The sequence below is a fragment of the Schistocerca nitens genome, chromosome 1 (assembly GCF_023898315.1).
Source record: "Schistocerca nitens isolate TAMUIC-IGC-003100 chromosome 1, iqSchNite1.1, whole genome shotgun sequence".
NCBI classification, from domain to species: domain Eukaryota; kingdom Metazoa; phylum Arthropoda; class Insecta; order Orthoptera; family Acrididae; genus Schistocerca; species Schistocerca nitens.
This window is the reverse complement of record NC_064614.1, coordinates 134,938,328-134,963,321: the sequence shown is the minus strand read 5'-3', so window position 1 is coordinate 134,963,321 and position 24,994 is coordinate 134,938,328. Positions and strand designations below refer to the sequence as shown.

The 24,994-nt window shown below is 37.6% G+C and overlaps 1 protein-coding gene across 2 annotated transcripts in view; it reads left to right on the top strand.

Moving 5' to 3' along the window:
* The window catches only part of LOC126243098 (serine/threonine-protein phosphatase 6 regulatory ankyrin repeat subunit B-like), a 280,149-nt gene that overhangs the window by 56,107 nt on the left and 199,048 nt on the right, over positions 1-24,994 (top strand). For both annotated transcript variants that reach the window (XM_049948139.1, XM_049948138.1), the window contains exons 4-5: positions 608-904; positions 22,845-23,153. In XM_049948139.1, the coding sequence (XP_049804096.1) occupies positions 608-904; positions 22,845-23,153 (606 nt within the window). The remainder of the gene's footprint in view (positions 1-607; positions 905-22,844; positions 23,154-24,994) is intronic.

Below are 24,994 nucleotides of genomic sequence, written 5' to 3'. Positions count from 1 at the left end.
AGCATGAAGCACCATTTGCACATCCAGCTGCATAGCAGGTGTAGAGAAGATGTGGCACATGTGTCTTTTAAAATTTCACAGTACATGTCACCATGTGGTGTGTCTGTAGCAGTGTGGGTGCAGAGAAGGAACTAATGCTGACACCGCGAGTATGGAGACTGGTCGAGGCTAGGTCGGTGGAAGTCTCACTACAGACCGAGCTGTTGTTGTCTACCGGTAGCCAGCGAGTGAAATATGCAGGAATTTGTCAGATGGCAGGATCAATAGCTTGGGATGGAAGTAACACACAAAAGATAGAAACTCGCTGCATTGGCAGACGGCCATTGTGAACTAGGGACATATGCAGCTGCTAAGACAGCTGTGCGGTGAAAGGTTGCCACAGTAGTATATGTATTTTCTTATGTGATTTTTGGTTTTCAACACAAATTTGCTTGAAAGGAACAGTAGCACATAATTCATTTGAATTTGATATTATGAGAAATGTAATTAATTATCATTCTAGTAATATGAATATTATATGTATGTTATTGTTACAGCATATTTTAGTTTAAGAGCTAAATAAATTTATAATTTCAGTATTAAGTTGAAAGATACTCCTTCCTCTTAGGTTATAGAGTACCTGGTATCAGCTGGTGCTAATGTACATGCCAGAAATGTCCTGGGGGAGACAGCACTTCATGTAGCAGCTCGTTCCTGTTACTTGGAGACATTCAAATTTTACCAGGATTCAGGTATTCCAATGGATTCACTGGACATTTATGGCAGAACTGTTCTTCACCATGCTGCTATATCTAAGTCATGGGAAATACTGAAGTACCTGTTGGAAGGAGATTGGGTACCTGTTGACTGCAAAGACAGATATGGGCAGACACCACTAATGTTATCTTCAAGCTATCCAAATGACGTAAGTAATTAAGAGTGTCTTCCTTGCTGTGTTTAAATAATTTATTGTAATTATTTGAGTATCATTTTAAAATATAGCAGATGTTACTAAAATATCTACTCTAAAAGATATTATGAAGTAATAAGACTGAAAGAAACAAGGAAATGTTAACAACAGTTCTTTATCTTAAAGCAATTTTCTTAGCCACTGGGTGCTAAATTATCAGAGAGAAGAAACGTAAAATATGGAGCTCAGATAGAGCTCAGAGTATTATCAGATTTTGTAATATTTAATTGTTGCTGCATTCTTTGATAAACAGCGCTGATATTAGGGAAACAGTGGTATTGGAGTTATAGTCAGATTTCAAAGTGGTAATATAATTACTTGTTGTTTTAGGAGTCCTGTTTAATCGATTTTATTTATAAATTTTAAGGTTTGAGCTTTCCAGCTGTAGCACTCTTAGTAAATTCAGCCCAATATAAACAAGTGTGAATTACAGAAAAGCTGAAAAAATCAAGCTGTTCTAACCCCAAAGGTCTGGTTATCACAGCTGAGATTATTGTTGATCCCATGGTGTGATTGAATTCCTGGATGTATTGTATTCTGTTTAACACATTCTGTTCTGCATCATGTCATCAAACAAGCTAGAAACAATTGAATATTCCAAGAACAAAGCAAAAATAATTTAGTGCATTTAAAGCATGAAGCAGATAAACCTGATAAAGCAAATGCTGTTAAATTGCATGGTGACAAGAGATGCTAGGCAGATTGTGTTAAGCCGAAAAAATTTGAAACTAAATTCAGTGGATTATTCAGAACAGTAGCTGTAAACACAAGTTTAATAGAATAGTTGACCATGCACTGGATAAATATGCATTCAGTAGTATACTTCATAATGGGAGGGACCCTCTGTGGTATACAGCCATTGTAAAGAAACATCTAAAGAAATAGAGGCTACCACTTAATAGGTGTAAAACAAAGTATAGGACTGTAGATAGAGCAATGCTGAATGAAACACATTTGGCTGTCAAAATGGCAATGTGTGAAGTCTTCAGTGACTACTGCAGCGGAATATTGTCAAGTGATCTTTCGCAAAACTCAAAGATATTCTGGTGCTATGTGAAGGGTTTTAATAGCACCAAAGCATGTCAAGTTCCTAACAAATGAAATCGGAACTGAAAATGAGGATAGCAAAGCAAAAAACAGGAATGGTTAACTCTGTTTTCAAACGTTCCTCTACAAAGGAAAGCCTAGGAATAGTGTCCCAATTGAACCTGTAACATTCCAGTCTTATAGTTACCACCCCTGCATTATATAATACTAGATCAATGCTCTTATATCTCCAGCTATAGTTAAATTCAATTACTTTTTGATTATAGGAAAAAGGCTTTTAGTAGAATAATAACAATACCAAACAATAGCAGTTACAATACCCTTTGTACCATAAACAATCAAAATCAGATTCATGAAATTAATATATGGAAAATGTTTAGATAAAAGAATAATATATTTCGTTCTCATCATCTGTGAATGGTAGGAATTAAATCTCGAGCCTAATTAACAAAATATAGGTAATTGACCATTTAGCATTGTTAGAATGCTTATTTCTGCCATTTCAATATTAATGTGATTTTTATGTGTTTAGAAAATGTCTTAAACTTGTTCTAGCAAAGTATGGAATATTATAGTGTGTTTGATAATATTATTAAACTGTTTCATATTATAAATTATGTTTTGCGTTATTATAACCAATAGTACATTGTGGGAAGAGTATAAATACTCGGACTCGAGTATTGTTAGGAGAGTTGAGTGGTGGACCCACTAGAGGACAGATCTCTGTGTACAATTGAGATAAGTTCTTGGTGCATCATTCAGGTTTGGATTTACAATATAGCAACTTGTGTGTTGGATATTGTCTAAAACAGCATATTAGAACAGTGAAGTGATGGATTATTTCGGAGTGTTAAACAGTTTGATTTAATATCGCAAAAGGCAGAATGATATGTGACTTTATATTCGTACTTTGTTGAGTATTAGTGTTGAACAATGCAATGGACCTCACACACGCATTTCTATCAAATCACTGCATCTGGACTATTGAATATCACCAGTGTAGTATGTGCTACCATCGGTTAGCCGTAGTAGTAACAATGAGTCTTATTACACCGAAGGATTATCATGAGCTCATATGATACAGGTTTTGAAGTGAATAAATCTATGTACTTACTTTACTTCAGTTGTGGCCTACATAATTGTAGTGAAATCCATTATGGTATCCTGTATTTATTGAACAAGTATATTTTAGCTCATGTATGCAGTCGTCGAGGGACACCAAAGGCAAGATATTCACAGGTATTTAAACCATTTTTAACTATTCACTAACTGGTGGGATGGTACACACACTTGTATCACTGGAAAGATAGGTGAACTCAGTACTGGTATCAGTGGTGTTCAGAAACAGTTAAAATCGTTAAAATTGAATAAAGTTCCAGGGCGCAATGAAATTCCTAGCAGATTTCATCTCTCTCTCTCTCTCTCTCTCTCTCTCTCTCTCTCTCTCTCTCGCCCTCTCCCCCTCCCCCTCTCCCCCCCTCCCCCCTCCCCCCCCCTCCCCCATTTAACTACAGTGTATCATAGGTCCCTTGAACAAAAAGCTGTGCCCAGTTCTTGGAAAAGAGCACAGGTCACATCTGTCTACAAGAAGAGTAGTAGAAGTGATCCGCAAAACTACCGTTCAGTATCCTCAAAAAAGAATCTTAGAACATATTCTGAGCTGAAACATAATGAGGGGTCTCAAACAGAGTGGTCTCCTCCATGACAACCAGTATTGATTCCAAAACATCAATCAAATGAAACCCAACTTGCACTTTTCTCACATGATACATTGAAAGCTTTAGATCAAGGCAGTCAAGTAGATGCAGACGTTCCTGATTTCCAAAAAGCATTTGACTCAGTACCACACCTGTCCTTAATGTCAAAAGTATGGTCAAATGGGTATCAAGTGAAATTTGTGACTCATAGGGAGGACACAGCATGTTATCTTGGATGGAAAGTCATTGCCAGATGCAGGGAAGTGTGTTGGGAACCTTGCTGTTCAAGTTGTATATTGATGACCTCATAGTATTATTAATAGTAACCTCAGACTATTTGTGGAAAATGCAGTTATCTATAATCAAGTGCTGTCTGAAAGAAGTTGCATAAATATTCAGTCAGATCTTGATAAGATTTCAAAGTGGTGCAAAGATTGACAACTTACTTTAAATTTACAGAATTTTTCACAAAATGAAAAAAAAAAAAAAGTATTTTCCTATGACTATAATATCAATGAGTCACAGTTGAAATTAGTCAACTCATACAAGTACCTTGATGTAAGAATTTATGGGGATATGAAGTGCAATGATCACATAGACTTAGTTGTGGGTAATGCAGGTGGTAGACTTCAGTTTATTGTTAGACTTATGAGGAAGTGCAATCAGTCTACAAAAGTGATTGCTTACAAAATCACTTTGTGACCAATTATAGAATATTTCTGAAGAGTGTGTGGGATCTGTACCAAACAGGACTAACAGGGAATATTGAATGAATGCAGAGAAGGTCAGCACAAATGGTCACAGGTTTGTTTGACCCATGGGAGAGTGTCGCAGATACACTGAAGGAACTGAATTGGAAGACACTTGAATATAGAAGAAAACTATCCCGAGAAATTCTATTAGCAAAGTTTCAAGAAGTGGCATTAAATGATGACTGTAGGAATATACTACAATTGCCTATGTTTAGCTCACATAGGGATTGTGAGGATAAGATTAGAATAATAACTGCACACACAGAGGCATTCAAACAATCATTCTTCTCATGTTCAATATGTTAATAGAATGGGAAAAAACCCTAACAACTTGTACAGTGGGATGTATCCTCTGCCATGCACTTCACGGTGTTTGCAGAGTATGGATGTAGGTGTAGATGTATACATAGCATCACTATCATATCAATTACATTTACTTAGACATGCTATGAATACTCCATCAACAATATAACTTTTGTCAAACCAGCAGTTAGACAGATCATAAAATTCACTAGGTTACTTAAAAATGCCTATGATGGTATTTCAATCAAAGTATCTGTAGCCAGCTCCAGGGGTGGTGCAGTCGTACATGGTGCCACAAGTGTTCAAGTGCTTATTTATGTTGCGCTGTCAAAATATTTTTGCAATAGCCACCAGAGGCTCTGTGTTCCACAACAATATTGTGTTTATTCTTAGACTGAACTTTGATAATAAGCAGTTCCTAGTAACAGGCTAATTGTCATATCAGTTCCCTTATCTGTCTACTATGGATTCTTATTTGGAACTGAAGATGGCAGTGATCCGTAGGACATCTTTATCACAAGAGGAATGCATCAGGCAAGTTTTGACACAAGAAGACATTGGCAATGGGAGACTGTTGCAGTACTTGAGATGCTTACAGAAGAAGGCTGACACAGATGCCTTACCTGTCTTCTGTGTGCATTTTGGAGTAGTCGCCTGCTCCTTCAAGTGAAGGATATTATAGTATCTCAGACAGATGTGGCCATGGCGCAGTGGCTGAATTGTCTAATAAGATATTTGATGCAATAATGCCTGTGCTGGTAACTGCAGTGACACCTGTGTTTATACTCATTTATTGTGATGTTCTGTCTGCCAAAGTTGATTTGTTGATGAAACAGACTGGTGAACTGTTGACTCATTGGGATTGCAGCAAAGACAGTGACTGTTACTACAAGAGATCAAGAAGCCGCTTGTCAACTACCTTTTCAATGTCTGGGACAGTCCAACACTCCGTCTGTTGGTACCACAAAAGATTTGGTGACCAGACGTATAAATGTACTGTACCTTGTGCCCACCCAAATGCCAGCAGCAGTTGGACATAGGCATGTTAACTGATTCCCAAACTATGTCACAGCACCTGTTCATAAGTGACTGCAAGTCAGGACAAAAACATGTGGTGGATACTGGGTTGCACCTTTGTGTATTTCTGCACATGCAGTTACACATCAAGCAACCACCAACCACTTTCTGCCTGACTGCAATGAATAATTCCACCATACCAGCATACAGTACACTATTGGGCGAACTGGAGATTGGGCTGTGGTGTGACCTAGCATGGGACTTTACAATTGCAGATGTGTTCGAACCATAATAAAGGCAGATTTTCTAGCATACTACCAACTGTTGCCAGATGTGGCAAATGTGCAGCTTGTTGACCGCAACACCAGCTTAACCAGCTCAGTTTTTCGATAAAACACATCAGTGCAAATGGCTACAAACCACAAGAGGTGAGCACATGGACTTACTGTGGAAATTCCCAGCGCTGACACAACCTCCTGGAATGCTGAAAGAGGTACGTCACAAACAGTGCATTACATAAAAACTACCAATGGCCCACCGGTGTATTTGCTCTATTCAAGAGTCATTTCATTATATTCTGCCTCCAGAACGCCACACAAACTTGGCAAACTTTTATAGACTCCATATTACAAGGTCTCCCCTTCTGCTTTGTATATCTTGATGTTATTCTAGTTTTTTCAGCATTGCAATCTCTAACTGTGATGTTTGAACATCAAAACAGTACAGTGTGGTTTTGAAAACCACCAAATGTGTTTTTGATCAGAGACAGATTAACTTCCTGTGTCATAAGATCTCATTATCATGTTCACTACCTTTGCCTGAGAAAGCTGAAACCATCTAGCAAATCACACGACCAAGAACCATAAAGGAATTGCATTGCTTCCTTGGCGTGCTTAATTTCTGTTGCCAATTCCTGCCACATGAGGCTCAATTTCAAGAATTCTTAAGATGGCACTCAAGTTTTGAGGCAGCCAAACAGTGCAATGCGGACACTGCATTACTTGTGCAAACCAAGCTGAATACACTTTTGGCGTTAATGATTGATGCGAGGTGAGTGGTGCAGCTTTACAACAACTGTGTAATGGCACAGTGGAAATTGTGTGCTTATGATAGAGAACTCCCGACTATTATGAGGCTATTAAATACTTCTGGACACAAATGAAAGCCAGGGAGTTTACCATTTGTACTGACCATAAGCCACTTATGTATGTTTTCTGCCAAAAGAGTATCAGCTGTTTGCCTCAGCAGCACAATCAACTTGTTCAGCACAGTTTGTGATATTCACCTGCTTTATTTCTTCGTTCATTGTCCTTGGTGTCGACATACTGCATTGTTATACCGGCTGGAAAATGGGGGGTGGAAGTTCAACACTGACTACTGTAAATGATGTAGCCGACAGTTGCACAATTGCGTTTCACAGTTCCTTACTTTCACTGTTCACAACCCTCCAATATTACACAATTATATGGCCAGTTCACTAGTGGTAAATGTTAATAAGCCCCACAAATAGGTTGCAGGCAAACATCAACATACTGCTTCAATAGTTTGCTGTTGAACATCTATGAGCAGTAAAAACCTAAACACACAGTTCACATTTCTTGCAGAATAATACGGTACATGTGACACTATTTCTCAAATAAATTGAACAGATGTTGTCATTAATTGTTTTAACACGCAGCCTATTTCTGTTACACTTATTCCACTGTTGAATTGGTGCATTGTTGTTCATTTAACCAAGACATGTTAAAATATGCCACTGTCAGGCCTCTCTACGAAAAGGGGTACACCACGGATGTCAATAATTATTGGCCAGTATCCTTGCTTACAGCATTTTCAAAAATCTTCGAGAAAGTAATGTACCGGCACTCAAGAGTGGTTAGCCATCTCAACAGTAATGGGATACTTAATAAATCACAGTTCAGATTTCAGAAATGCTGTTCCACTGAGACAGCAATATACAATTTCACTGTCCACATAATAGTCTTTAAATAGGAAAATGTCACCAATAGGAATTTTCTGTGACTTGTCCAAAGCATTTGATTGTGTGAACCATGACATTATGTTACAGAAATTACAATTCTATGGTATAAATGGAATAGCATATGAGTGATTTAAGTCATACCTACAGAACAGGAAGCAAAAAGTTTCCTTATATGGGTCAAATGATTTAAATAAGTTTGCCACTTCATCTAACAGGGGTGAAATAACATTAGGTGTTCCACAGGGTTCAACCATGGGTCCCCTTCTGCTCTTGATATGTGTGAAAGACCTCTCTTCCTATCTGAAACAGGAAGCTGAACTGACACTGTTTGCTGATGATACAAGCATCACTATTAATCCAGTAAAAGAAACTCCAATTGAAAATGATGCAATTAAGGTCTTTGGAAAAGTCATTAATTGGTTTTCTGCAAATGGGCTTGCTATAAACCTTCAAAAACCACAATACATCAAATTTTCTGCTGCAAAAAGTACAGTTCCTTCAATAAATATAACACATCAACATAAGTCGGTAGACAGGGTAGAGGATGCTAAGTTTTTGGTTGTACATATAGATGAGAATCTTAATTGGAAAATTCATATTTTGGATCTTGTAAAGTGACTAGCTTCAGCAACTTTTGCAATCAGAATAATTGCCAATTTTGAGGATACAGAAATTAGTAAGCTAACATACTTTGCACACTTTCACTCTCTGATGTCATAAGGAATAATATTTTGGGGTAAATCAACATTTAGACAAAAAGTATTCACTGCTCAAAAGAAAGTGGTTAGAATAATGTGTGTGGTTCATAGTCGCACATCTTGTAGGCATCTTTTTAAAATATTGGGCATTCTAACAACAGCCTCGCAGTACATTTACTTACTAATGAAATTTGTTCTCAACAACATGGACCAGTTTAAAAACAACAGTGACATTCATGATTATAATACCAGAAAAAAGAAAGACTTACACTATCCTTTACTTAACCTATCTTTGGCACAGAAAGGAGTAAATTATGCTGCTATAAAATTTTTTGACAAATTACCAGATGAAATAAAATGTCTGACAGACAGCAGTAATAGGTTCAAAAATAAATTGAAATCATATCTCCTTGACAACTCCTATACCACAGATGAATTCTTGAATAGGAATAAATAAATCTATAAATATAGTATATGCATTTTGTGCTATTTAAGGGAATGGGGTAAATAATAGAACTATTAATCTTTAACTCTATATTGTAAATAATAGAGGGAAACATTCCACATGGGAAAAATATATCTAAAAACACAGATGATGTGACGTACCGAACGAAAGTGCTGGCAGATCGATAGACACACAAACAAACACAAACATACACACAAAATTCAAGCTTTCGCAACAAACTGTTGCCTCATCAGGAAAGAGGGAAGGAGAGGGAAAGACGAAAGGATGTGGGTTTTAAGGGAGAGGGTAAGGAGTCATTCCAATCCCAGGAGCGGAAAGACTTAGCTTAGGGGAAAAAAGGAAAAAAGGACAGGTATACACTCGCGCGCGCACACACACACACACATATCCATCCGCACATGCTTGTGTCTGTGTATGTGCGGATGGATATGTGTGTGTGTGTGTGTGTGTGTGTGTGTGTGTGTGTGCGAGTGTACACCTGTCCTTTTTTCCGTTTTTCCCCCTAAGCTAAGTCTTTCCGCTCCTGGGATTGGAATGACTCCTTACCCTCTCCCTTAAAACCCACATCCTTTCGTCTTTCCCTCTCCTTCCCTCTTTCCTGATGAGGCAACAGTTTGTTGCAAAAGCTTGAATTTTGTGTGTATGTTTGTGTTTGTTTGTGTGTCTATCGACCTGCCAGCACTTTCGTTCGGTAAGTCACATCATCTATGTTTTTAGATATACTCTATATTGTAATATATATTAAAAAAATCTTGTTTCATATGTGCATTTTTTGTGCACTTGACATGTTCCACATCATAACGACTACTGTACCGCGCAATTGATCAGTAGAACACGCAACCAACTAATGAATTAACTATACATAATTCCTGTCTGAAAATCAGCCATGGACTGACTGTCTCAGGACCAAAAATCGGTCCTTTATATATCCTCACAATAATAGGCTCTGAAACTATACATTGTTCCATGTTTAAGCTACAGAAATTACAATTAAAACATAACTCATTCATTTAACTAAATACATGGAAAAATTCCTTCTTTTTAACAGTTTCTTCTACCACAAAGGTTTGCCAGAATTATTTATTTAAATAATTAAATTAACAGATATAGTTATGCAAACAATACTTTTGCAAACCTGGTAATTATTTTGGAATTAATTAAGGGCTTGCTTTGCTAATACGTTTTCAAATAGAGCCAAATAAATACTTTAAGAATCCTAGTAGTTCTTCTTTGAACATTTATAATTAGTACAGAATTTATATTGGTTTATAGGTCAACAATAGAATCTAAGCTACAAAACAATTACTGATGTCCCCCTATAGCAAAAGATATTAACTAGGAATGGTCAAAATAAATTAGGAAATTAATTACATACACAAAAATAAGCACAAAATTAAACCTGGCGCTATATTCCTTAACACTGAGGGCCAACCTTTCTCTTTTATGGAAATGCAGATTATACTTATGCATGTTAATGATAATTAGACAAAAATGAAAATAAAATGAATTTAAGGAGGCAGATGGCAGAACAAGGGAGGAAGTAAAGAGATCTCAGCTTGCTTCATCACAAGGTGTTAGACACATTTCTGGCGTCGACAACATGGTAGCCAACAGCCTTTCCTGTTTCTCATGTTTGATTGACTTTGCTCAACTAGCCGAAGTGCAACAATCAGACCAAGAGCTATACAATCTACTTAAGATATGACATCAGCATTGAATTTCCAATTAGTTGATGCTCCTGAGGCTGACATAAAATTACACCGTGAAATGTCAAACAGTAAACCTCAACCTTTCCTGCCTACCATATTTTGGAGACCTGGATTCAACAGCTTACATAATCTGTGTCATCCTGGAGTCTGACTGACAACTCACCTACTCTCACACAGATTTGTATGCCCGGGCATCAGAACAGACTGTTAAGAATGGATACGAAAATGCATCAGATGTCAATGCAACAAGGTTAACTGCCACATGCATGCACCAGTGTGAGAGTTGCTGGATATGATTGTGCGCTTCAAGCGATTACATTAGCCCTTTACCTCTGCAGCTGCATGTCTGGAGGTGGCTGGAGCTTGGTGTCTCGGCATTTGTGGTGTGGCGGAAGGTGGTGCTCAGGAGCCAAGTGTCATCTCTTGATTATCATCAGGATGTCTCCCCTTTTCCATCTGGACAACATGTGTCTACTTCCACAGCTTGACCACAAGTGTTCCTTGAAGGTGATCTCTATGTGTTTTCTAGAACTAATCCAGGGTGCGTCAATACATCCAGTTGGCCAGTCAAATTATTGTTCACCATCCTTGTGTTAACCATTCTGTGCTGTCCACAGGTCACATGGCTGACAATGACACAGGCTTTATTGTGGATGGAATTCCCTCACTGTGCGAACTCCATGTTGCCAGTTAAGAATAAATATCCTGTGTCCTGTGCATTTGTCACTTCCTCCTCCTCTGCTAACATCTCCTTCCACTTTAGTGTGATCTCTCCCACACTTTGTCTGCAGGAGAGCATGCATAGATGCTGGAAGGCATTGATACCAAGCATTATTTTCCTTATCAAATAGCTTATTGTGCATTTCACATTGGCATCCCAGGCATGCAAATTGTCCCCTCTGCACCTTCATCTGGTAACATGCCTTTGTATAGAGTTTTTAAAGGTGTTTGAGTCTGCACCCCTTCCATGCTTCTCAACAGCACAGAAAGACATTCTGGAAGATGAAAGCTGCTGCATTGATGCCTGGTATGTGTGTGTGTGTGTATTTGAGATGGGGAGCTGAGGGGTACCGTTTCTGTCAGCACCTGCCTCTGACTCCCACAGGGGTATCCAGATCCCTACCCTTGGGTCAATTGTGGAATGCATCACAACAGCAAAGAAGGTAAAAAAGAAACTCTTGCATTTGCAAATGACATCAGCATTTGGGGTGAAACCAATATGGGGTACAGAGGAAACTGGATCTGCAGAAAACACTTTCAAAGCGTTCTGGTTAGCTGTGACACTGTAAATGAGTTGAGCACCCCCTCCACGTAAGCTATTTTAGGAGGGTTAGAGGACTGAGACTGAATAATTTCGCATGTCTTGGTAGTGTGGTGGCAAGTGACAGGAGTGCCAATCTTGATGTTCTGAAGAGATAAATCAAAAGATTCAGGTTCTTCAGGTTCTTCAGTGTAGCATGAAGATTTGTGTGGAATATACATATTCCTCTGTGCGCTAAACGTAGCCCGCTCAAAACTTTCCTTCTGCTCGTCATGTACTATATAGTGTGGAGAGCTGCAACATAACCAAAAGATATGTAAGTCAACTACAAGCTTCTGAAATAAAATCTCTTAAGTCTGTAAAGACTGGGAGAGACAAGTTCAGAAACAAGTACAGAAGGAGAGACCTGCACATAGAAGTGCCATGGAGGAAAGACTGAGTGTGGGGAGACTGAAGTGATTTGGTAATGTGAAGCAGTTGCAGCCTAAGTGAATTCCCCATCATTACTTGGAAAGCCAAGAGATCCATTTGAAGAAGACCTTGGAAGCAAAGAAGAGACACGGGATGCTGTGGTGAAGGGGAAATCTACCAAGACTCAAACAGATTGAGGCAAATTCTATAGAAACATTCTACTTAGCTTGCTGCAATGAACTCCCTCATGGTAATGATGATAGTGATGATGATGATGATTCTACTTCTGCATAAGAAGTGCTCTCTGGGAGGCAAGTTTTTCAGCTCCATATATACATTTGTGTTTAGGTATAAATGTGCATTGAGTGTGATGCATGCAAAACCTCGCATGTGTGTGAGTTAATTTAACTGAATCAGAATTAATTGTGATACAGGCATAACCTTGAGATACGATGCTGAAATTATTGTTACAACAGATTGATTAACACTATGAAATATTGTGGCCTTAGGAGTGAATAATAAGGTGGAGAATTTGCATTATTATCATTGAAAAACTGTAAATGTGGTAATGAAAACAAAATTTAGCTGAACTCTGCACTTTATTAAAAAACAGCAATCAAAACAATCAAATTATTAACCATGAGAATTACAAGACTTGAACTATCGGTTGACAAAGTTACTCGAAGAGATCAGAATTGCTTAATAATCATGCATCTGGTTTTGTAAAGTATATTTCAACCTGCATATTTTGTTTACAGTGAGTGTTTGAAAAGAGAGCAGAAGAAACCCGTAGATCTGAGATTGCATTGATGAATGCACGGCAGTGAAACCTATCATGGATCTGACCATCAAACTCTCAATTGTCCTAACTTGTTATGCTCACCATAATCTTTGGTGTAACGCAAGCAATGGCCATGAAGTTCAAGGCTAGGATTGCTGTGCTGAGGAGTCAAGCATTGGACCCCAGTTGGCTCCCCCAGTTGAAAGCACAGCCTGCAGAAGACCGATGTGCTCTGTGCCAAGCTCAGATATGAAGTCCTTTCTAAGTCAGCAAAGTGCTGAATGTTTTCTTCAACCCACCATGAAAAACTCAACCATCAGTCCCTCTAAAGCTACATTGACCCGCAATGATGTAATTGTTCTGGTAATGAAATATCCCACTTAGAGGAGGCAAAACACTAAAAACCAATGATCTTAATTGCCTCACCTCTTTTCTAAAAGAACTTCCCGCTATGTATTACTTCCCCCTGACATCACTTTTATTCCAACAGTTAGTCTCCTCTCAGTCAGCTACTAGCCTCGCATTACAGGTTCTGGGAAAAGACAAAAAACTGAGGTCAAAGCTAGCCACCAACTCTGCAGCATCTTCTGAACCTGTAATGTGTCAGAGTTGTTTTGCCATGTTTTTTTGGAAAGCTGGGAGCTATTTGTTTGCTGAATGCAGTTTTCTTAACATGATCTGAGTGCCTGCGTCCAGCTAACAGAATTCTGTCATCCAGAACAAATACTTTCAGCTTGGCTATCCAAATTAGGTATGTGCAATAAACTACAAACAGGCCAGCATTCATATGGCACTAACTGAGATAACTTTCTCCAAGACAACTTGAGAGTAGCTATACCTGCCACACCCATGCCCACAGTTCTGTGAATGACTGTGTTCCCTCGACTCACTGGATATCATTTCGCTGAGCCTCTCGACACATCACTGTCTTGTATCTGAAGTGCTGGTCACTTCTGAAGCTTATCCAGAAGAGCAACTGATGCATCCAGCACCATGTTAGTTTAAAGAATGTTAAAAAGAGGAAACTGAAGCAGCACATACAATCATTCTAATTTTAATCTCATTAATCAGTGTAAACTAACTCAACTCTCCTTCATTTACATTATTAACAATAAATAATTGAAAAGAGTGAGTTGAACAGCTTGTCACTTTTCAAATGTTATGAAGATGGCATGTGTTCTTTCGGATATCGTTAAAGGCTAATTGGCTGATGACCTCCTTCAGTGCAGATGCACACGAATTGCCTGAACTCTTACGGGACTCGGTGGATTGTCTGCCACAAGTAATGCGTATAATGGCAGGGGCACTATTAATGTGGACTGTAAGTTGAGAATGTGGGTTTCACAGGGATTGTGCTGGTAATAGGTCCCTGCAGTCACACTATCCTCTGTGCCCTTGGTGGCTCAGATGGATAGGGCGTCTGCCATGTAAATAGGAGATCCAGGGTTCGAGTCCCGGTCGGGGCACACATTTTTAGCTGTCCCCATTGATGTATATCAATGCCCAGCAGTGGCTATTGGTATTGATTTAATTCTAATTTCTTTCAAATGTTAGTTCTTATTGATGACACTGGAGTCATAATGCGAAAACAATTCTGGCGAGAACACTATATATCTTGGACATTGACATTGCCTTGACCCTAATAAGGCTATGTAAAATGTACTGCCTTCACAGGCAGGACGTCAGTCCAAATTATCTGGTACCAATTGACAAAGTGTCGATGGGTGATATGCACGTCACACATCCAGCAGTGTTTTGTCAGCACTCATGAAATGTTTGTAGGAATTTGAGTGTGTCACTGAATACAGCAGGTGGGATGACACAATATGTCTTACCAGTATCTACTTTCATATGGATGTTGTACCCCTGCAGTAATTTTAGAACAATGGGGAGAAGCTCAAAAGCTGGGATTAATCTTAGGCAGAAATTAAGAAAACATTTGACAACAACTATTAGCAGGTTCACGTAGCCAATGAGTAACTGAAGAACAGTTTAAAAGCAAGATCCCTAGAATCAGGATTGGCAACTCACTTTAAATATTCAGAAATGTAAAATTTTGCACTTCACAAAACAAAAAACTGTAGTATCCTTTGACCATAATACCAAAGAGTCACTTTGTAGAGATATGAAATGGAATGATCATACAGGTTCAGTTGTAGGTAAGGCAGGTGGTAGACTTCACTTTATTGATAGAATACTGGGGAAATGGAATAATTTTACAAAGGAGATTGCTTAAAAATCATTTGCACAGCTGGTACTAGTATATTGCTCAAGTGTGTTTAATCCTTACCAAATAAGACTAACAGGGGATAACTAACCCAAGAAAGTTTGTTAGAGAAGTTACAAGAACTGGTTTTGAATGATGACTCTAGGAATATACTACAATCCTCTACGTGTCACCCACATAGGTATCGTGAGAATAAGATTAGAATAATTATGGCACACATAGAGGCATTCAAACAATCATTCTTCCCACACTCCATACCAGAATAGAACGGGAAACAATCCTAATAACTCATATAGTGGGATATTCAAACATGGAGATATGTAAACAGGCAGAACACGGTACTGTGGTTGGCAAAGCCTATGTAAGACACAGCACGGTTCTTGGCTCGGTTACTGTTGCTACAATAGCAGATTATCAAGATTTAAGTGATTTTGAATGTGGTGTTATAGTTGCCGTACAAGCAATGGGACACAGCATCTCCAAGGTAGCGATGAAGTGGAGATTTTCCCATTCGACCATTTCACGAGTGAATCATGATTATTAGGAATCCACTAAAACATCAAACCTCCAACATCACTGTGTCTGGAAAAAGATCCTGCAAGAATGGGATCAGTGACAACTGAAGGGAATCATTCAGTATGACAGAAGTGCAACCCTTCCACAAATTGCTGCAGATTTCAATCCTGGGCCATCAACAAGTGTCAGCGTATGAACCATTCAACAAAACATCATCAGTATGGGCTTTCAGAGCCGAAGGCCCACTCATGTACCATTGATGACTGCATGACACAAAGTTTTATGTCTTGCCTGGGCTCATCAACACCAGCATTGGACTATTGATGACTGGAAACATGTTGCCTGGCCGGACGAGTCTCATTTCAAATTGTATTGAGCTGATGGACATGTATGGGTATGGACACAACCTCATAAATCCATGGACCCTGCATGTCAGCAGGGGACTTTCTGGGCTGGTGGAGTCTCCGTAATGGTGTGATGCATGTGCAGTTGGAGTGATATGGAACCCATGATATGTCTAGATACGACTCTGACAGGTGACAAGTACGTAAGAATCCTGTCTGATCACCTGCATCCATTCATGTCTAACGTGCATTCAGACAGACTTGGGTAATTCCAGCAGGATAATGTGACACCCAACATTTCCAGAATTGCTACAGAGTGGCTCCAGGAACACTCTTCGATGTTTAAACACTTCTGCTGACCACCAAACTCCCCAGACATGAACATTATTGAGCATATCTGGGATGCCTTGTAATGTGTTGCTCAGAAGAGATCTCCAACCCCTCATATTCCTACAGATTTATGGTCAGCCCTGCAGGATTCATGGTGTCAATTCCCTCCAGCACTACTTCAGACATTAGTCGTGTCCATGCCACGTCATGTTGTAGTACTTCTGCATGCTCACGGGGGCCCTACATGATATTAGGCAGGTGTACAGTTTCTTTGGCTCTTCAGTGTAGATGTAGAGCCAGGCACTATGTTATGAAAGAGGTTAAAATAACAGAAGAGTCACACAAAAAGCTTAAGAATGCACAGAAAAGCAAGGTTAGCTTATTTAATCAGAATCTTAGAGGATAGAGTAATAAGGTAGAAGAAATTCCTGTCTGGAAAATTTCAGAGAAGTCTGAAAACATAGACATCCTGTGCCTGTCTGAGCACCACATAACCACTTGGTTAGAAAAGTTAAATTATAAAGGATTACACTCTATATTCTTACTCATATAGAACTAATATTGGAAAAGGAGAAGTCTCACATCCCTTAAGATGGAATACAAGTTCAAAAACATTGTGACAATTAGATTTTGTAGTGATCAGCACATAGATGTGTTTGCTTGTGAATTGATACTAAAAAATTAGCCACTTTCAATTGTAACTGTATATGGATCTCCCCTGTGACATTTTGAACTGTTTAGGAGGAATCTGGATTCCTTAATGTGCTCTCTGTCAGACAGCCGCAAGCAGTTAATAATCTGTGGTGATTTCAACAAAGGTTTTCTAATGGATTCTGATAAAAAAATTATCTGGAAATGTTATCTGGCTCCTATAATTTGACCTCAGTAACTAACTTTCCATCATGAGTCAATAGAGACAGTTGGACCCTAATTGATAATGTTTTCTTTGATGAAGCTCAAAGCAAGAAAATAACTGTCTACCCAGAAACAAATTCTCTCTCTGATCATGACGCACAGTTCATTAGGACAAATAAGATATTGCCTTACAGTGTAGATCCTCCTCAGTGGAAATGTTAATTAATGACTCCAGAATAAATGTTTTTGAGAGCATTTTACAAGAGTTGGCCTGGTATGAAATTTATAATGAACCAAATGCTGATATAAAATATAATCCATTCCATGATAAATTCATATCATTATTTGAAAACAGCTTTCCACATAGAGGGATTAAAGTATCTTGTGGAAGGAAAAGGGAAATGTAGCTGTTGCAGGAACAAATAGAGATCCTGCAGAAGTTGCACGTTACAAAAACTACTCAAAATTACTAAGAAAGATTAATTAGAAAATCAGGTAATATGCATATAATGCCAGAAATCAGTAATTTTGATGACTGACTTAAGGCCATATGGAATGAAGTGAAACAAAAGAGAGAACAACTGGCCAAAGAACAGGGTAACATCACTACTGAACTAAATGGAGGGCTGTAAACGATGAATCACAGGTGGCAAATGTGTTAATCATTTCTTAAATATAGCAGAAAATATAGCTACAAACAGTTCAAGAGGAAAAAGTATGTTGAAAACACACACTCTCATAAAATTCAACCATATGAATATATGGACAATAAATAGTTTAGATAAGAAGAGAATAGAAGCTTTCAGAATGTCATGCTACAGAAGAATGCTGAAGGTTAGATGGGTAGATCACATAACTAATGAGGAGGTACTGGATAAAATTGGGGAGAATTTTATAATCTAATTAAGCAGAATAATGTTTTGTTATAAAGCTGTGTTGATACGAATGATAAAATCTTGTACATGATGTAAGTATATAGTACTGTTTTGTACTTTCACAAGTCCAATATCATGAATGTGATAACACGGGCACTAAATAAATAAATAAATAAATATCCTCTACACATTGAAATTGGAGGTATGTATTTACGTTTATTGGATATGAGCTGTGTTCTGTTGCTAGGCTTGTCCTTAGTTTGCTGTAACACAGCTTCATCAAAGTGATCAGTTCGCACACTGCGAGGTATGCCAGTTTCCCTTCAGTCTGGTCGTAGGGATCTTGTTTCATGAAGATATCCATCAAGTCCTTGAAATATGACATGATTTGATACCCTCCTCCCTGGAAATTGTTCAGTGTGCAGGAGTCTTGCTGCTCAACTGTTACATCATGCCTTCCCATAAATGAGATGCACATCAGCTGATTCAGAGCCATCAAGAAGCTGTAAAAATCAGTAGAAAATTTCATGTATGCATAACAGAATGTAAGAATAATCATGTAATTGTCTATTGATGGACATTACTAGCAGTAATGGGTACTTATCCCCACTCACAGTAAGATATAATGTTTTGCAAAGCTGATTCCAGTGTCATTCTTTTTCATATGTAGCAGTCAAAACAACAGTGAATATTAGCCTAAGGTAAGTCCAGTGTCAAACATTTCAGGGAGCCCTTGTGGGGAAATATTGTACCTGCGACATTTTTGCCACATAAAAAATGTGTTTCTTTTTATATTAGGAGTAATTCCCATAACTGTCAATGTGAACAGGTAGTTGTAAAATTGAAGTATAACTTAACTCATTCCACTTTGGCTGATCATTTTCCTTTGCAGTGGCATTCATGCATGAATAAATGAGTGAACTGGAACTTTTCAACTAGTAAGTGCATGACAATGTTTAGCATAGAACAAACTACTTTTCTTAAAGGCATGTCACACTTCACCAGTTCCTGATTAGCCTGTTAATCATACATGTCATTTGTTCAAGATAGATGGGTATTTTAACACAGTAATTGGTCTCTCAATGTTGCCCAACAGACAGTATTAGAAACCTATGAGTTTCAATTAAAGTACTATAGAAATACACCTAAATTTGTTTTTATACATTCTCATTGTAGTCCGTTTTAACATTAACTCAGGAGCATAACAACCAGATAATTCTTCTTCCCCCATAAAAGGCTGAACTAAATACTGTTTCAAAATTAATGAAACTACTTTTTTATCTTACTGAGCATGATTTAATTTTAGTTTATTTGCATGTTCCACAGATCATATTTGCTGCAGCTTGCCATGATGTAGAGCATTATCACTAGGTTCACAACTAAAGCCTAGTTTACACGATGACACTAGGTTGAAGGCAACTGCCCTGCTGGCCACTATGCATGCGCGCCGTGCATTTGCGCAACTCTTTGGTGAAACTAAACACTTTCGGCATGTTCCAACTTTGGCAACACTAGTTGCATGAGTTTTGAGATTATGTGTGTTCTTAGAGTGTAGACAAGCTGAAATATGAAATGGGGAATGGAGAATAATGTTCACTTTTTGGATATCTATGCTTTGCATAAGTGTTTGAGGGATTTCAGTGATGCTGATTACAAAAATAAGCAAAATATTGCTGCCGCTGAGACCATCATGTGTGATCATAATGTAGATGGTTTGACAGTATCTGAACTGCAGGACAAAATTTATTGAGTTAGGAGCACATATACAACTGAATTAAGAAAAATACAAGCAAGTGTAATTCTAGCTGTGGCAATGTCTCGTCTACAAGACTAAAATCCCATCGTTTGAGTTGGCCAACTCTTTGCTAAGGAGTTTTGTTGATAGGAGGGAAGGCTATACAAATTCAAGAAGCTGCATTCTTTATTCAGTATTCATCTATTTAAAATGTTGCTGCAGTGCTCCCCATTCGCATATGTTAGAATTTTGAAGTATTGCCACTGTACAGATCTATCTTCAAGAGAGTAGTTAGCAAACCATTCTCTTCTTAATGCGGCCTGCTTCAAATAATTATTGTTGCTAATGTTAATAATTATTACTGTTAATGTTTATAATTATTGGTGCTAATGAAAAAGGGTCATCACCAACTAAAACCTTATCTTATAGCATGCCGAGTGTTCACAATTGTAATGCATGCAATGTGATATTTTATTTCATTTCTGGCGACAGTGCTTCATGTATTACAATACCTGTATTCCTTATCGCTTAACTAACTTTATTTAGAGGAAACATGAACAGTTCTGGTGACACTCGTGAAATGTTTCCAATTTGTTTGAAAGCTTTCAGTATTAGCCATCCTTTTAATTTAAAAGTGAAGTAGTTAAATATTTTTATGGCTGTTTCTTTGTTCTTTTCCTTGTAACACTAAGACTAAGTTACGGACCTTTCTTTGAACTTGTGAAAATGAATTTCTCACAGGAAGTGCTCACAGCTCTTCTTTTGTGGATATGAAACCCATTGATTTTTCTCCATAGATATTGGCAGTTTTAAGTTTGGATATCTTTGCTTCTAACTTTATCTCTCAAATTCATTCCCATAGCATGCCATAAAAATTGCAGATGTAATGAATAGAACCAAACTCCTATAGAAGTCATATTTTTCTGTAAATATGATCATCAGTTTGTGCCATGAATACACACATATGAAATTACTTGTCTGTTTCTGTGAATTCCTTCTTAGATTTGGATTTTTTACAACTAGACTCTGGCTGCATCTAATTTATGTCTATACTCTGCAAACCACTGTGAAGTGCATGGCAGAGGATACATTCCATTGTACTAGTTATTAGAATTTCTTCCCATTCAGTTCACGTATGGAGCGTGGGAAGAATGCTTGTGTCAATGCCTTTGAGCATGATGTAATTATTCTGATCTTGTCTTCACGTGAGCAGTACATATGGGGTTGTAGTATATTCGTATAACCATCATTTAAAGCTGCTTCTTCAAACTTTGTTAGTAGTATTTCTTGGGATAGCTCATGTTATCTTTAAGAGTCTGCCAATTCAGTTTCTTCAGCATCTCTGTGACCTTCTCCCATGGATGAAACAAACCAGTGACCATTTACATTGCCCTTATCTGTATATGTTCTGTTTTGTACAGGTCCCGCACACTTGAGCAATTTTTGTAGGACCAATCGCATGAGTGATTTAAAAGAAATCTCCCTTGCAGATTTATTGCACTGCCCCAGTATACTACCAATAAACCTAAGTCCATAACCTGCTATACCACAACTAAGCCTATGTTATCATTCAGTTTCATATCCCTACAAAGTGTTACACACAGATATTTGTATGAGTTAACCGATTCCAATTGTGACTCATTGATACTATAGTCATAGAATATTATGTTTTTGTTTTTTTTTTTCATTTTGTGATGTGCACAATTTCACATTTTTGAACATTTAAAGCAAGTTCCCAATATTTGCACCACTTTGAAATCTTATCAAGATCTCCATCCAAGATAACATGCTGTGTCCTCCCTACCAGAAGGTCCTGAATCCAGTCAAAAATTTCACTTGACACCCAATATGATCAAGCATATGTTTGGTACAGAGACAAATGCTTTTCAGAAATAAAGAAATACTGTGTCTGCCTAACTGTCTTGATCCAAAACATTCAATATGTCATGCGAGAAAAGTGCGAGTTGAGTTTCACATGATCGATGTTTTCGGAATCCATGCTGGTTGGCATGGGAGAGGTCACTCTGTTTGAGATACCTCACTATGTTTGAGCTCAGAATATCTTCTAAGATCCTACAATGAATCAAAGTCAAGATACTGGACGGTAGTTTTGTGGATAACTTAAACTATTCTTCTTGTAGGTGGGTGTTACCTGTGCTTTCTTCCAACTACTGGGCACAGTTTTTTGTTCGAGGGACTCCTTCAGACCCTGGAGCTTTGTTCAGTTTTAATGATTTCAGCTGTTTCTCAACACCACCACTAATACTGATTTTACTCACTTTTAAATTGGGGCATTTCTTCTGGGTTTTCCTTTGTAAAGGAACATTTGAAAACAGAGTTAAACATTTCAGCTTTTGCTTTGCTATCCTCAATTTCAGTTCCTGAACGCTAACTATGGTGCCACTAACAGCCTTTACATATGGCCAGAATTTGTTTGAGTTTGGCGAATGATCATTTTTGACAGTATTCTGCTTTGGTAGTCATTGAAGGCTTCACTCTATGATGGATGGAGATAGATATTTCTTCTCTTCAGTCAAACTAGATTTTTCCACAAAATGAATATGTATCAGAACACTGACTGCATGGTGAAATACAATGAATGTCCATCCTCAGTCTTAGCCCATGGAATGTCTTTATTTAGACACTTTATTTATAAAAAAAATGGTTAAAATGTATAACTGAACAAGAACTGATTCTACAAACAGCGGCCTATTTACCAGTTCTAGAGAATGTACCACTTTTGCTGATTTTTAGAATTGGCAGCTTCACTTTTTGAGGCAATAAAAGTTCATATTTTCCACTAGCTGAAAAAATATACATTATTTTTCCCTAAGAATATTTTTAAATACTTATTTGTAAAATGCATTAATTCTTCTTCTTTCTTCTGCAGTGCTTCAAGCTCCTTCTTCGTGCCGGTGCAGACACTGCAACTGTCGATGTGATTGGCAGAACAGCACTCCACAGAGCACTTGGATCTAAAGATAATTTTACATGCTTGTGGGGAAGATGTCCCAGTTTTGGAGATGGCATTGACAAGAAAGGGCAACCTGCTATTATACACGCACTCTCCTTTTTTCGGTACAGTTCTGATATGCCTCGCGTACTAGAACTTCTCCTGGAGGGAGGTGCAAATCCTGACATGCGTGGCAAAGATGGAAAGACAGCTTTGGATATAACATTAGAAGAAGAACTTCAACGGGTGAGGGACTCACTTTAATATGTGGAGTATCTTTTGGATTAGCATAATTCACTTCCTTATCTTCTCATCATCTGTCTCTGAAAAAGGGAAGAAATGACACAAAACTCTGGCAAATTTTGAGTAAATCTAACTTTTTCAGTTCATTAATAACAGTAGGGTGGAAGAGGAACAAGTATAGCTAAAGAATATCATGTTTACAAAATCATGCATTGAAACAAGTGTGTAGCAAAAAAGTGATCTAAATGAAACAAAAATTTAATATTGTGCAAGGAAAGTTACGTTGTTAATGTATGGCAAAGCAGGTTCCGGTGTATGAAACTGGTGTGATTAAATAAATAGATTATTTATGTTTTTATTTATTTGTCCCGTGTATCAGATCAATACAGAAGCTTGTACAACTGATGTGGGATAAGTCAATACAGAAATTCATATTACATAGGATAAAACAAAACAAAATTACATATTACAACACAGTCAACATGAATAGCATACAGTATTATAAATAGCAAGCAGGAACATTGTAATGTTGATAGTGTTATTTTTACATATGAAGCACAGGTTCTAACAAGATCAGATTCCAAAAATCCCTGGTTGTTCTATCTGTATTTGTATTTTATTTGTCTCATAACATACATTTACAGATCATCCGACTGTGCTGCACAGGAGACACATCAATTTTAAACTCATGATATACATAATTACATAATTCCCTAACACTACTTCTTATTAGTATAGGTTTATATTGGACATAGTAATATTATTTAATTGGTTTTCTTATGATGAATAGTACATTACCTTTATATATGTATACAATATTATACACAATGCTATAATATTAAACAGTCACACTACTTAAATGAAGGCCATAGTAATATTATTAAATTGTTTTTCACAAGATGCAATAGTACATATCTTTATATATGTATACAGTATCATACACAATACTATAATATTAAACAGTTACACTTATCAAATGACAGTTTCATCATTCATAAATTCCTCAACTGAGTAGTAGCATTTTTCCACCAGGAGATCATATAGTTTTCTCTTCAGTGAACCTATCTCTATGCTCAGTGTATCTCTACCCTGGAGTTTATTGTAAATTTTCATTCCCATGCACTGGGGTGTCTGTAGGTAAAGTTTTAAGTGATATGGTGGAAGCATGAAATTTTCTTTGTGTCTATTGTTGTACAAATGTTTGAAATGGTTTTCTTCCATTAGCTCATTTCCATGATAATTTCAAATATGTACAATGCAGGGATAGATAATGTTTTTAGGTTTTTGAATAATTGGTGCCAGGATGTTCTAGGAGTGACAGCACACATTTTTCTAGCAATTCTTTTTTGATCTAGCAGAATTCGTCACATGTAGCTTGAATTTCCCCCAAAAATTGAACCATATCTAATTATGGATTCAAGGTAACTGTGGTACACTACTTTTCTGCAGCTTAAGTCTGTTATACCAGATAGTATATCCATTGCAAAGGCAAGGCTGTTTAATTTTGTAGTTAAATAATCTATATGTGCTTGCCAGGTTAGATTTTTGTCCACGTTTAGTCCCAAGAATTTAATAGACTGAGCTTCGTCCATAATTTGGTTTTTATGTAGAGTACTGATGTCGCTGATTTTTGATTGTTTGGTTCTAAATTGAGTAAACAGGCTCTTTGAAAAGTTAAATTTAAGGCCATTTTGTTGAAAAGTTAAATTAAAGGCCATTTTGTTGAAACCATGTATCTAGGTTGCTTAGTGTGTATAACACCATCTGGAATTTCTCCCACATTTTGTTTTTCAAGGAGTATTGAAGTATAATCAACAAACATGACTGGCTGGGCATATTCGTAC